This window comes from Rattus norvegicus, chromosome 4 (genome assembly GCF_021556685.1).
Source record: "Rattus norvegicus strain SHRSP/BbbUtx chromosome 4, alternate assembly SHRSP_T2T, whole genome shotgun sequence".
NCBI classification, from domain to species: domain Eukaryota; kingdom Metazoa; phylum Chordata; class Mammalia; order Rodentia; family Muridae; genus Rattus; species Rattus norvegicus.
In genome coordinates, this window is record NC_141537.1 from 126690926 (window position 1) to 126703359 (window position 12434).

At 43.7% G+C, this 12434-nt stretch overlaps 1 protein-coding gene across 3 annotated transcripts in view; it reads right to left on the reverse strand.

Annotated features, from left to right (window-relative positions):
- Positions 1–12434, reverse strand: part of Adamts9 (ADAM metallopeptidase with thrombospondin type 1 motif, 9) — a 171609-nt gene that overhangs the window by 155749 nt on the left and 3426 nt on the right. For all 3 annotated transcript variants that reach the window (NM_001429136.1, XM_087657557.1, XM_087657556.1), the window contains 1 exon segment: positions 9391–9553. In NM_001429136.1, the coding sequence (NP_001416065.1) occupies positions 9391–9553 (163 nt within the window).

A 12434-nucleotide genomic window follows, 5' to 3' on the forward strand; every position in this document is an offset into this window, starting at 1 on the left:
ATGAATAGAGACTGTTTCTATTGGTAGGAAAAGTCCAAGAGACAGCAAAGCAAAGCATAGAGTCACACACATACACACACACACACACACACACACACACACACACACACACACACACACTAAAACAAAGCAAAGCAAAACAACAACAATAAAACAGTCCAGCCCAATGCTAGGCAGATGGCTCAGTAGGTAAAGATCTTACCATGCAAATGTGAAGACATAGTTCAGATCCCTAACACCCATATAGATGCTGGATTGGCATGGAGGCCTCTCTGTAATCCCAATATTTGGGAGGCAGAGATACAGGGCAAGCTTGTTAGCTAGATTAAATGAACAGAGTTGGTGAGCTCCAGATCTAGTAAGCAATCCTGCCTTTATAAATTAGGTGGCGAGTGACTGAAGAAGATACCTGACAGAAACCATTGGGCTGTCTACACAAGAACACACATACACATAGGAGCCCTCATAGGTAAACACATATACGTACATGCATGTGAAACACACACATGACCACCACCACCACCACCAACAACAACAACAACAACAAAAGTGCCCAACCACACTGTCTTTTGCGCTTCTCTGAATCCCTCCAAAACTACCAAAGACTTCATGTGATACCCACCCTATGGTTGAGGGCTAGCTCGATCTTCAAATTATTGTAGCAGCAAATTGACCAGGATGAAGCACAGACTAGAACAAGCAGACAGAAAACAAACAGACAAGCAGACAGACAGACAGACAAACAAACTGGGCCAGCTTAAGCAAATCTAAAACCACACGGCGATTTTAACATCAGCAATGATAACGACACAAACACTATTGAAGATGCAACTGCTCCACCCAATTCCCAGACTGTGTGGAGAGCCCAATCTGAACAAATAGGAAGGAACTGCGAGACAAGTAGGAATTGTTTTAACGGAGCTGCTGTTCGGGTGCTGTGGAGGAATTGGTGCTAATTTTGCTTACCACAGAAAATGGATTTCAGTTTTGTAGAGAAATTCCCTTAGGTGTCCAGACTGAGATATTTAGAGATGTAAAGTCATGAATCTTGAGCTCAAAACATTCCAGGAAAAAGCAAACCAACGAGAGGTAAGTGGGAAATCCTTAGTCTCTATTAAATATAGATGGCGTTTTCCTTTTGCTATCACCTCTATTTTATGCACACTTGAATACATTCATAATAAAATGTGGTTTTTAATAAAAACAAAAACAAAAAAAACCAAACAAGATGGCACCAGATGTGTCAGGACATACCTATAATCTTAGCACTGTGAAGACTAAGAGTGAAGGGTCAAGTTGGAGGCCAGGCCTAGGTGAGATAGTGATACTGAGAGAACAAACGAAGGAAGACATCGTTCATTCCTACATCCGAAGTCCTCACTCTGTTGTCAGCAGGGCACTTATCTGGAGTCCTGCACAATAATCCGAGAGTCCCCCTGAATTAGAAGTTGCCTGTTCTTATTTCACAGGGTGAGAGATGGAGATGAGAGGGAAATGCAGGAAATGTGTACAAAGGAGAATAGGGTTGGCTTCAGCCTAAAAACTGATCAGTCCACTGTGGAGCACCATTAACCCAGGCACTGGCCAGCTGCCTCGGGGTTGTTCATAAAATTCCCCAGAGGGATTCCTGAGCATTTCCCTGCTCTGCAGGTGCTGATGGAATCAGTTGGTTGATGCTAAATTGTTACGGGGATCCCAGAAGGTAATCTGTAACAAGCAGACACTCCAACAGGGGCATGCTAGAGTCACAAAGCCACAGGGTAAAAAGTTGGGACATGGAGTTCCTCATAATCAAACCAGACTCCAGGAAGGCCAGTGGGTTATCTGTCCAGGAACGGTAGTTCCTATGATTGCGGTTGAATCCACAAAGGAGCAGGCCTGGGAAAGTCTTCTAACTAGACCAGATCTAAGGCTTGGGGGAAATCTACACTTATGAGTTATTTAGACCTTACATCACTCTGCTTTATGAGCTCTGTGCTTCAGTTTTCTCACCAACAAGTGGAAGGTGTTTGAAGAATTACATCATATGACCCAGAGGAGTAGCTCCCAAGGCCCCACTCCCACCTGGGGGTTGCTACTCAGTTAATGGTTGGTAGAGTTGAGGGAGAAACATTTACTTCAATGGAGGAGCCACTGATAAGGTGCTCGTTCTTCTGTAAACCACTCTTCACTTACCCTCTGTAAGCAACAGTAATAAAACTCACTGGGTCATTTCAAAATGGAGTTGGGGGCATGCAAGCAAAGGATGGGAAAGGGAAAGGGATCAGTGAGAGAGGGAGGGGACAAATTCGTGAAAGAGGGGGATGAATTGTATTACAGGCCATACCAGTTCCTACTGTATATAATTAACATATAACAATTAAAAAAAAACAGGAAAAAACCCTCATGTGATTTATATAAAGACTCATAACCATACAGGATGCATGCTCAACACAAGCCATAGGAAATTTGCTCAAAAATTGGACATTAGATGCAAATCAAAAGCGATGCTCTGAAAATTTAAGTCTGAAAGAATTTACAATCTGGGTATGATGGCATCCATTTGCGGTGTCAGCCAGGAGAGGCAGGAGGACCAGAAGCTCAAGGTGAAGCCAGACTATATAGTATGTATCTCACCAACATGGGGACAAAATAGAATTCTCTAGAAGGCAGCTTTTATTTGTGTTTTCAGTGAAGTCTGGCTCCTAGTATAGAACAAACTAAACTTGTTTGTTTGGGGTGGAGGTGTACGCCCACTTCCGGCCGTGAGTGTGACTTTGGAAAGCTGTGTTTTTTTCTCAGTTGTTGAATAGGAATGATATGACTTCCTATGATGATGAAGAACGTAATGATATGATAATATGTGGTAAAGCAATCTCAGATGCACACGAGGAGAGTCCCATATGATGGCCTGAACTGTGTTGATCCCCAGTCTTTAAGTATGCACCCTTGAGGGCCCATTAAGTAGTCAGGATACACACTAACTGCAGTACCCAGCGGTCAGTCTAGGAGGCTGCTGAGCTGAGATAGAGACTCAACCTTGACCATGTAAATACAGAGTAAAGAAATAAATACAGAGAAGGACCTTCATCTATCTCACTGTGACAAGTCCACTTAAAAGTAACTGCAGTCTCTAGTCCTAAGGGATAAGAATCAAGTGGGTATGATTTTTTGACCCTGTGACATGATGTTGTCATCTACAAAGCTCATGCTCAGGAACTGTGCAATTTAGCTACACACACACACACACACACACACACACACATACACACATACACACACATCCACACACACGCACATACACACACACGTATACATACACACACATACATACACACACACACATACACACACATACCTACTCACACACACATATACCTACACACATACACACACACCTACACACACACACATATACACACACACATACACACACATACACACACACACACACACAAACACACACATACACACACCTCAAAAACTTTGGGTAAGCTTTATGTTTTGGTCAATGTACCCTTACATTCATGTGGCCAGTAGACTACAGGTTGGACACACTTGCCAAATTCTGTGAAAAGTACTACAGAATAATAGCAAAAGAATAAAACAAAGCAAAAGAGTATAAACTTGAAAAGCAAAGATTGCCTATGCTCTTTAAAACAAGAAATAATCACTTTCCCATACTTTTGTGCCTCTGCATATACTGTTATATTATGTTACAATTATATTATTAAAAAATCTTGTTAATTATAAATATACAGTTATTGGTAAACAACTATTAATATAGCCCACTGTCCTGTGCCCTAGGATACAGCACAAAAAACCATAAGCACAGATCATCTTGGTCATTTTTAAAAGCTGGGACTTTACGTGCATCTAATTCACAATCTGCATCTGCTCTGTACTTCCTAGTGTTAAATCTGCACCCTCATTTGTAATGACTCCACGGGAATCTTTCTTGCATTAGCACAGTACCGTATTCACCTGTCTTTCTTGGGGGGGGGGGAGGTAGTACTTGTTTCTAGTTCTTTCCTACAATAAGCAGCACTGAAACAGTTCAGAACCGCTTGAACACAACTGTCCAATTGTTTAAGTGTGGCATTGACGAGCCAAGGAGCAACGTAATGCTCAAGGTCCTAATGGCGGTGGGGGAAGCTGGTCTTGGTGCAATGCAGACTAAAGGAGAAACTATAGTAACAGTTACCAGCAAGCCTGTCAGTTCATTGATCAGACTAATTTTCCTGTGAAAGGTTCCGGGTCAAACAAAAGCAGAACTTGGGGATGGGGAGTTGGCAAATGTTATGTTGCAAGCATGAGGGCATGAGTTCTGTTCCTGCACCTATGATAAAAAGCCCACTCGTGTGCCATCCTCTAATTCCAGCGCTGGGAGGATAGATGGAGATGCAGGATTCTGGAGGCTCCTTGTCAGCCAGTCTAGCCAAGTTGACAAGCTCCAGGTTTACTGAGAGATCCCATCTTGAAGAAGTAAGAAGAGCAGTGGAGGACAGCACCTGATGTCAACTGCCAGCCATCTCATCCACTTGCACACAATTGCACACACCCCAAACCTACACATAAACAGATGAAGAGAGAGACAAAGACAGAGAAACAGGGCTTGTGTTTTTACCTGGAAGCAAACAGTGGAAATGAGAATGGTCCTTCTGAGGGCTGCCCCAACCTGCCGCTGGTGGTCCCTCGGGCGAAGAACAGGTAGACAGAGAGATCAGTGAACCTGTCTCTGTTCTCTCAAAGGGACGGCAACCAGAAGTTGACACCCTCCTCTCCATTGTGAATCTCAGTGGATTCACAAACAGAATGAAAAGACAAAACATATAGATATATCCAAGGAATCAAAGTATACATCCGATGGCCTCCAAACAGAGCCAGGTCAGCAAGGGTAGACACTAGGCCAAGAGCTTTCCATCAACAAAATGCTACACAGGCTGAAGAGGAACTAAGAGACAGGAAGGGCACTCAGTCTTACCAATGGTGGTCACAACAGCTTTGGGCAAGCTGCATATTCCATTAACAATGTGCTTACGGAAAAACTCCAGGTGATTACATCTGGGTTTGGTGTTTCTATTTTCCCTTCCCTGACCACAATGTTATCTTCCCTATTTTCATGAACTTTCCTCTTTTTTTCTCTCTCATCTTCCATCCTATGAATACATACTATCTGCAAAACCCTTTCCTGGGACCTTCATTATTTCATGCTCAGTCTGAACATGCCTTGGAGGATTCACGATTTCTCTTTGGTATCCTATAATATGATTCAGGTCATATAAAATAGGTGGCTTCTAGTTCTCTCATCAGGACGTAGAAAGGTTGCTCAACAAGTGCTTGATGGCTCGATGAATAAACGCATACAAAGCTACACCTTCACTTGTAAGTCCCCGGTTCCCAGTGCGTTAGGCTCCTTCACACATTTCTCACACACCGTCTCAGACTCTGTTCTGAGAACGAGACCTACATCAAGAATCAGAAACGAGCGAGGCTGACACCCCATCTGTGTGCAGCAGTACAAGAGGCAGAGTAGCCTGCCCTGCTGAGAATCCCATTATCTGGCAACTAAAAGGTGACACCCAGCTCTGTCTAGGGCTCCCAGAGGCCACTCCTAGACTTGGGCAAGAGAAAGTTCCATCAGTTATCGACAGTGCAGGGTGATTGCTCCTTAAAATAAGCACCGAAGTCCACAGCTCAGCTCTGACTTCCCTTCCCATCTACAACTAGAGTATTGAACTAGACTTTACTACCGAAGATACCCGTTCAAATAGTCTATTGCTCTACCAGCAAAGACCAGAAGGAATTGATATAAGAAAATGAAGTCCTGGTGGTCCAAACTGCACGAGTTAGAGAGAGAGAGACATACGCCTTCCATTCAGCTTTAGCAGTGAGGCTTGAATTTACTTAAAGATCCCAATCACCTGGACAATAATTAAAAGTGCTAACCTGACCCCATCTCACTTGCCTGAGAGACGCAGACTAGTCGGTTTCTTTGTTTTAAGGGAGTCTGCATCCGTATTCTCCAGAGGGGAAGTGACCAATCCCTGCTAAGGACTAGAAGGAGAATTCACTGTGGCTGAGTGGACAGACATTACTAGGCATATCCTTTCCTCTCTGCCAAGAGCTATTGCTTCCCACCAGCATGCTATGTTCACTCCCTAGGCCCAGGCTACCTGTTATCCAAGACCTGCCTGTCAGTGCTGCTAAGGGTGTTGGTGAATTGTACCACGTTCTGAAATTTTTTAAAGACTCTTCTGAGACTACTGCATCTGAACTCAAAGAGATACAGAAGCAACTGGGACAGAAAAGCCTAAGGGGCGAAGTCCAACAGCAACCTTTTGGTAGAGGCAATCAAAACTCCAGGCTCCCTAGGGGTGTTGATACACATCCTTAATCTCAGTACTCTGCAGGTAGAGAGATAGGTGAACCTCTGTGAGTTCAAGGTCAGCCTGATCCACATAAGTGAATTCCAAGTTAGCCTGGGCTGTGCAGGAGCCACTGTCTTAAAGAACCCAAAATTGTCAGGCTTCTGATTCATCCCATAGGGTGAAGGAAGTATTCAGCAGATCAGCGGTCACTGGCAAATTAATGTCAGAAAGTAAACAAACATTTGGTCTTGGTGATTTGGAAGGCTGCATCCTCTGACCCCAATAATGCAACAACTAGAGGCTAAGTGACAGATGAGCTATCCTCCAGTGATCATCTTCAATTTCCTGCATTTAAGTTTGTTTGTTTCTTTCTCTCTTCCTTCCTTCCTTCCTTTCTCTTTCTTTCTTTCTTTCTTTCTTTTAAAACAAGATCTGAAAAATGTGTCCTCTAGCCCAGAAAAATCAAAAGTCTATTAACTTGTGTCATGTAATTCATTAAAGCAAAAGCAAACAAACAAAAACCTTGAAAATTTTCTTGAATGATATGGTTAAGACTTTCTCCTGCTTCACTTTCCTACATGCATTTCTGCAGAGTGAAGATGAGTGGAAGAGAAGGCAGACCCTTGCAGGGCTCTACTTTGGGCTGTCAGTGAGGTCTTGGGCAGGCTGCTTCACCCACATGAGCATCAGTTTCCTTACCAGATAGGAGGCAGAAGAGAATGTGTTCTGCCTTGCTGTGTCTGTAGTAGAGATGGAGGGGAAGAGTGTAGAGCCTGTGCTTTGTACAGTGACTATCCAAAAAGGAAAAAAAAAAAAGGCAAGGATTTCCTAGCTACCTTTTTTTAAATTAGATATATTTCTTTACTTACATTTCAAACGTTATTCCCTTCCCAGTTTCCTGTCCATAAGTCCCCATTTCCTCCCCTCCCCCTCCCCCATGTGGGTATTCCCCCTATACATCCCCCTTACTGCCCCCCATATTCCCCTTCCACTGGTGCCCCAACAAGGCTATTCTCTGCTACCTATGCAGTTGGAGCCCTGGGTCAGTCCATGTATAGTCTTTCAGTAGTGGTTTAGTCCCTGGAAGCTCTGGTTGGTTGGAATTGTTTTTATGGGGTTGTAAGCTCCTTCAGCTCTTTAAATCCTTCATCTAATTCCCCCAAGGGGATCCTGTTCTCAGTTCGGTGGTTTGCTGCTAGCATTGACCTCTGTGTTGGACATCCTAGCTACCTTTTAAAAGCTATTCTGCAGCCATGTTAGGGAAAAGAACCTTAGAGCATGGAAAAGCACATCAGCGCATGGATCACGTGTTCAGGACATTAAACACAAGTATCATATCCATGTCTTTTTAACACATTAATTAGACAGAAAGGGAGAAATCATGTATTTCCTTCTATCCTATGCATAAAATATGTTTATAATATATAAACACATAAAATACGTTAATAACACAGATTAAACATGTATAAACATGTTTACAACACATATAAACACATATAACACATGTTTAAAATATGTGCTCGCTAATACAGATTTGAGAAATTAAAATAAGCCTGGCTTACCATGGTCTACAAAATAAAAGTTGACAAATCTTAACTATTAAACTAGCCAATGGCTGGCAGACTTGTCTCAACTAAGCATCTGAGAGCATTATTTCTCAGTACATCAAACCAACATCAACATTTGGCTTTTTTATTTTGTTTCCTTTGTTTTTAGACAACATTTCAATACATAGACCAGGCAGTTCTGGAGGTCACAAAGTAGCCCTGGCTAGCCTTGAACTCATGATCCTCCAGGTGTGTGCCATATGGCTTCTTCAGTCCTTTAGAGAGATTGAATAAAGTGACTTCAGTCATATCCCGCCTTCCTCTCAGGTAAGACCACCGCAGTGGATGCAATGAGTCTGGAGAACGATAATTCTACCATTGCCACTGACTACTCTCAGACTATAAGCAGCTGTCCTCATCTTTTAGGATTCACTTTAGAAATAACACCTGTAGTGGAGATGAGGACAGGAGACAGCTTCACTCTGAGCAACTCTGCTATAGATGGAAGCTGAGGCCGGCAACTCCTTGGGCTAGCATTTAAAGCCACTCCAAGGCAGTCTTGGTCTTGTATGGAGATACCAGAAAACTTTGAATAGACGGTCACTTTGTTGACGCAGTTTTTATGAAGACAGAAAGAAAGAAATGGTTCCACAGCCAAGAAGTCAATGGACTTTTAAAAACATTGTAAGAAACACCTTAATACTCGAGAACACGGTAAGGATGCTACTCAGTGGTAAGCTACAAGCGGGTGAAAACAGCCAGACTTTGGAGTCAGTAGGAAATGCTGCAACCCTACAGACTGAAGCTCACAGACAAGTACCTGCTTCCTCAGGAGCTCAGGAAAATACACCCCTAATTGATGGACCCACACATCAGCCCCAAATCCATGACGATCTGCCCAGAATGGAGTGAAGTTTAGCCCTAGACTTGTAGTATAAGGATGGGACTGAAACCTACTAAGAAGCTCGCAGATCCATTCTTGGATTTCCTGGTTTCAGGGCATTAGTCAAACTGAGAAATACATAGCAGGTGTTGTGAGCTCCATTACAAGATAAAAAACAAACAAACAAATGGAAAAACCTATGCAAGCATGCATAAGTTACAAACGTGGCATGAAACTAAAAGTGGAACCAAATGAACAGAAGAGATGAAGAAAACCAAACCATTGCTCACTGAGTCACAGGTTCAGACTCCAGCCCTGTTCTAAGTATCAATAACTTCAACAGAAGTGGAGGCTTTGCTCACGGATGGACTGGAGTCATTGCTTTCTGAGCTCGAATCCTGACTGGAATTTCTGAGCTGTGCAATCTTGAGCAAGTCAGTAAACCTCTCTGTTGTTTCCATCTATACAAGGGGCTATACGTACCTTACTGGGGGAATGACTAAGCCATATTGTACGGGGTAGTGGTCCTGCAAACAGCGAGAAAGCTGCAGCGTGGCAATGAACCCATGTCAACACTCACTGTATCTATATTTAAGCAAGATGCAAATACCTGAGGTGTCACAGGCATGCTTTCCTGTGGAGGGTTCCCTCTGAGGGTTGTTGCGCCTATAAATGACGTGGGGTTTGTTCTGTTCCTCCTCATCCTCTTGCTCATCCACGGACAGCAGTGGTTCAATAAAATAATCTCCATCGTGAGACCGGAACGTGCCCATCTGTGAAGAAAGAAGAGTGGTTGATTTAACACAACTCAGCCAACAGAAGGGACAAAAACAACCCAAAGACTGAAGTAATTCCAGGGAGGAGCAGAGCAGTTTGTTGGCTCCTCCCTGGGGGGGGGGGGGCTGCTGAAACTCTTCTGAGGTAGCCTGGGGCAGTCTTGGCTCATCTCCACCTTCTGCCTTAGTGGGAGCTAGTTCTCAACTTCATCTCACCTGCTTTTCATAGCTAGCTTTTCCTTGGTGCTTAATCTCTTAATGCAAACAGGCAGCTAAAAGAGATCCTGTGGAGTGTTCAGGCTGCCTGGAAAGTCATAGACACCAGTGTATAGCTGAGGAACAAGCCGAAACCTTCCCTTCACATTCACCAGGTACACGTACGTAGGCCACAATGCCCTAAAGGTAGTGAGGCCTGTGACATGGGCTCTTCCTGTTCCCTTAAGGCAGAGCAATATCCTGAAAACCAGTGTCGTCACAGGCTGCTACTTGCACGCCCAGAACCACACCTATCCTCATCAATCAACTTCCTTACTGGTCAGTTGGAGGTGAAGTTCCTAAAGGGCAGTTGTGAAGGTTAAATGGGATACCAGTCATTCGATTAGCGAGGTTCGAGAACCTTCTCAGGCACTGAACTGACCAGTGGGTTCTGTTGTAGCTCACTGGTCTCGGGCCAATTTGCTCTTACCAAGCACTATGAATGAACACCTTGCAAAAGGCCATTCTCCTGGTACCCTCTCCGCATCTGTACAAAGTTTGCAAATGATTCACAAGGCCTCAAGCTCGAACCATTTAATGTTATATGAACATTCAAAGTGCCTGGTCTCAGAGGAGACACAAAACTGTTCTCTCTTCACACACAGAAAATAAGCAGAAGCCTTCTCTCATTTCCGATGCACAAGAGAAGCCATCACCCCTGAATACAAGTGTGGGTACCTACACCAGCGTCCTCCAGAGCTGATTAGAGAGTCAGATCACTGACCCATGCCTCCTCTCTGCTGAACTGCACCAAAATCTCTGGAGTCAACTCAAGAATCAGAATTTCAGTGTGCTTTCCTCCCAGGTGTCTTATTCGAGAAAATGCATTAGAAATGCCAGGCCAAGGCAGGCTTTGCTTTCCCAAAGCAAGGAAGATCAAAGCAGCCTGGGAGAAAAACTTTTTTTCTGATGAGATTCCGAGTGACGCACTGTATTTCCAGATTCAGAATTTCTAGGCGTGATGTCTAGAACCTGACATTTTAACACAGCTCCCCTCATGACTCAAGAACATAGACTCAGGCAGAAGTCAGTTTTAGTAGAGTCTGTGACAGATTGACGGGTCACCAGAGAAGCAGCAGGTTAGTACATCCATGCTCACCTCTGTTGGCAGTCAGTCTGCAACTCTGGTATCTCATAAACACAGGGCTTGCAAGGCCTAGGGAGAGAGTAAAAGGAGCCCCAGAGGCACAGACAGGAAATGATTTGCTTTTCAGTGGTATAGAGCAGGCTGGTGTTAGTGCCGATTCTTGGACCCAGAGTTCTTGGACCCAGGATCATGATTTTTAGTTCAGTGTATGAAAAAAACAGATCCAGTCATTCTCTTGAGTAATATAATTCCAACTCGGTCACCTATCATTATGAGGCTGGGAGAGGATGGTAGTTCTCAAGGCCCAGATATTCTTACAAACAAAATAGGTAGCTTGAGGACTGGGCCATTGTATCTAAGAGCCTTCAGCAAAAGCTCAATGAATGCTGACAACATGGAGACGAAATCAGTTTTGTTGTTGGTTCAGAAATAATCAATGGAGCCTAACTTGTCTTATGCTGGCTGAGGTGACCATTCCTTTAAATACATGCATTATATACATATAGACACCATGTATCATCTAAACTGTAGTATGGAGAGAGAGAGAGAGAGAGAGATATTCTGGTGCCAACGCCTAGGACAGAAGAGAACACACACCCCGAGAAGACAGTGTCTATGATTTTGGAACAAATATTACATGGAGTCTTGTGGGGAAGTAGAAATGATGCAAACCCTTTCAAAGAAAAAAAAATGTGGCCATGTAGCTCAGTGGTAAAGCTCTTGCCTGCAAACACAAGACTCAGAATCCAATTATCAGCAACATACCAACATACGCACACATGAACACACACAGTGGGAGAATATATATGTATATATATATATATACATATATATGTGTGTGTGTGTGTGTGTGTGTGTGTGTGTGTGTGTGTGTGTATCTCACAGGAAATTAAGACAGAATTTAAAGAAAGTATAAAGCCAATTACTTGAAATACAGAATTTCAGAAGAGAAAACGAAGGTGAAATCGGACCCCAGGCTATGTGTGACAAGATGTAATGTCAGGATCTTATTGTCAGCTGCCGAGTTTGATATCATTCACTAGGATATAAGGAGACGTGGTGTAGGCTATGTGATCAAGGGTGGCTGTCGGGGAGGTTTCGAAGCCCACTGATTGATCTGTTACTGGTGTGTGGCAGGAGTTGAGAAAGAAAAAAGAAGCTGGGAGAGAAGCAGGGAGGTGGAGGTCTTTCTCAGACAGTGGTCCTAAAAAGAAAGGAAGAAACAAAACAAAACTGTGGTACAGACATTTTCTCGGCAGAGAAGAGCAATGTGTGAGGTGGGATTCAAAGAAATTGCCAAGGGGAGCAGTGGGGTATGATGGTATGGGTGTGCGGTGCACCGTGTGGGATCACTCTGATGAGGGCAGATCACCTACAGGCCTCTCTGGACGAAGTGAGGAACACCATTATACAGGGACTGACAGCAGCAGAACCGATGAAGAGGGGTCTTGGGAGGAAATAAAAATTCCAGGAGACAAAGGAGGCAGGAAGCTCTGAGCTAGATTAGTGGCTAAAGACATAAAAATCTAGCTCGCT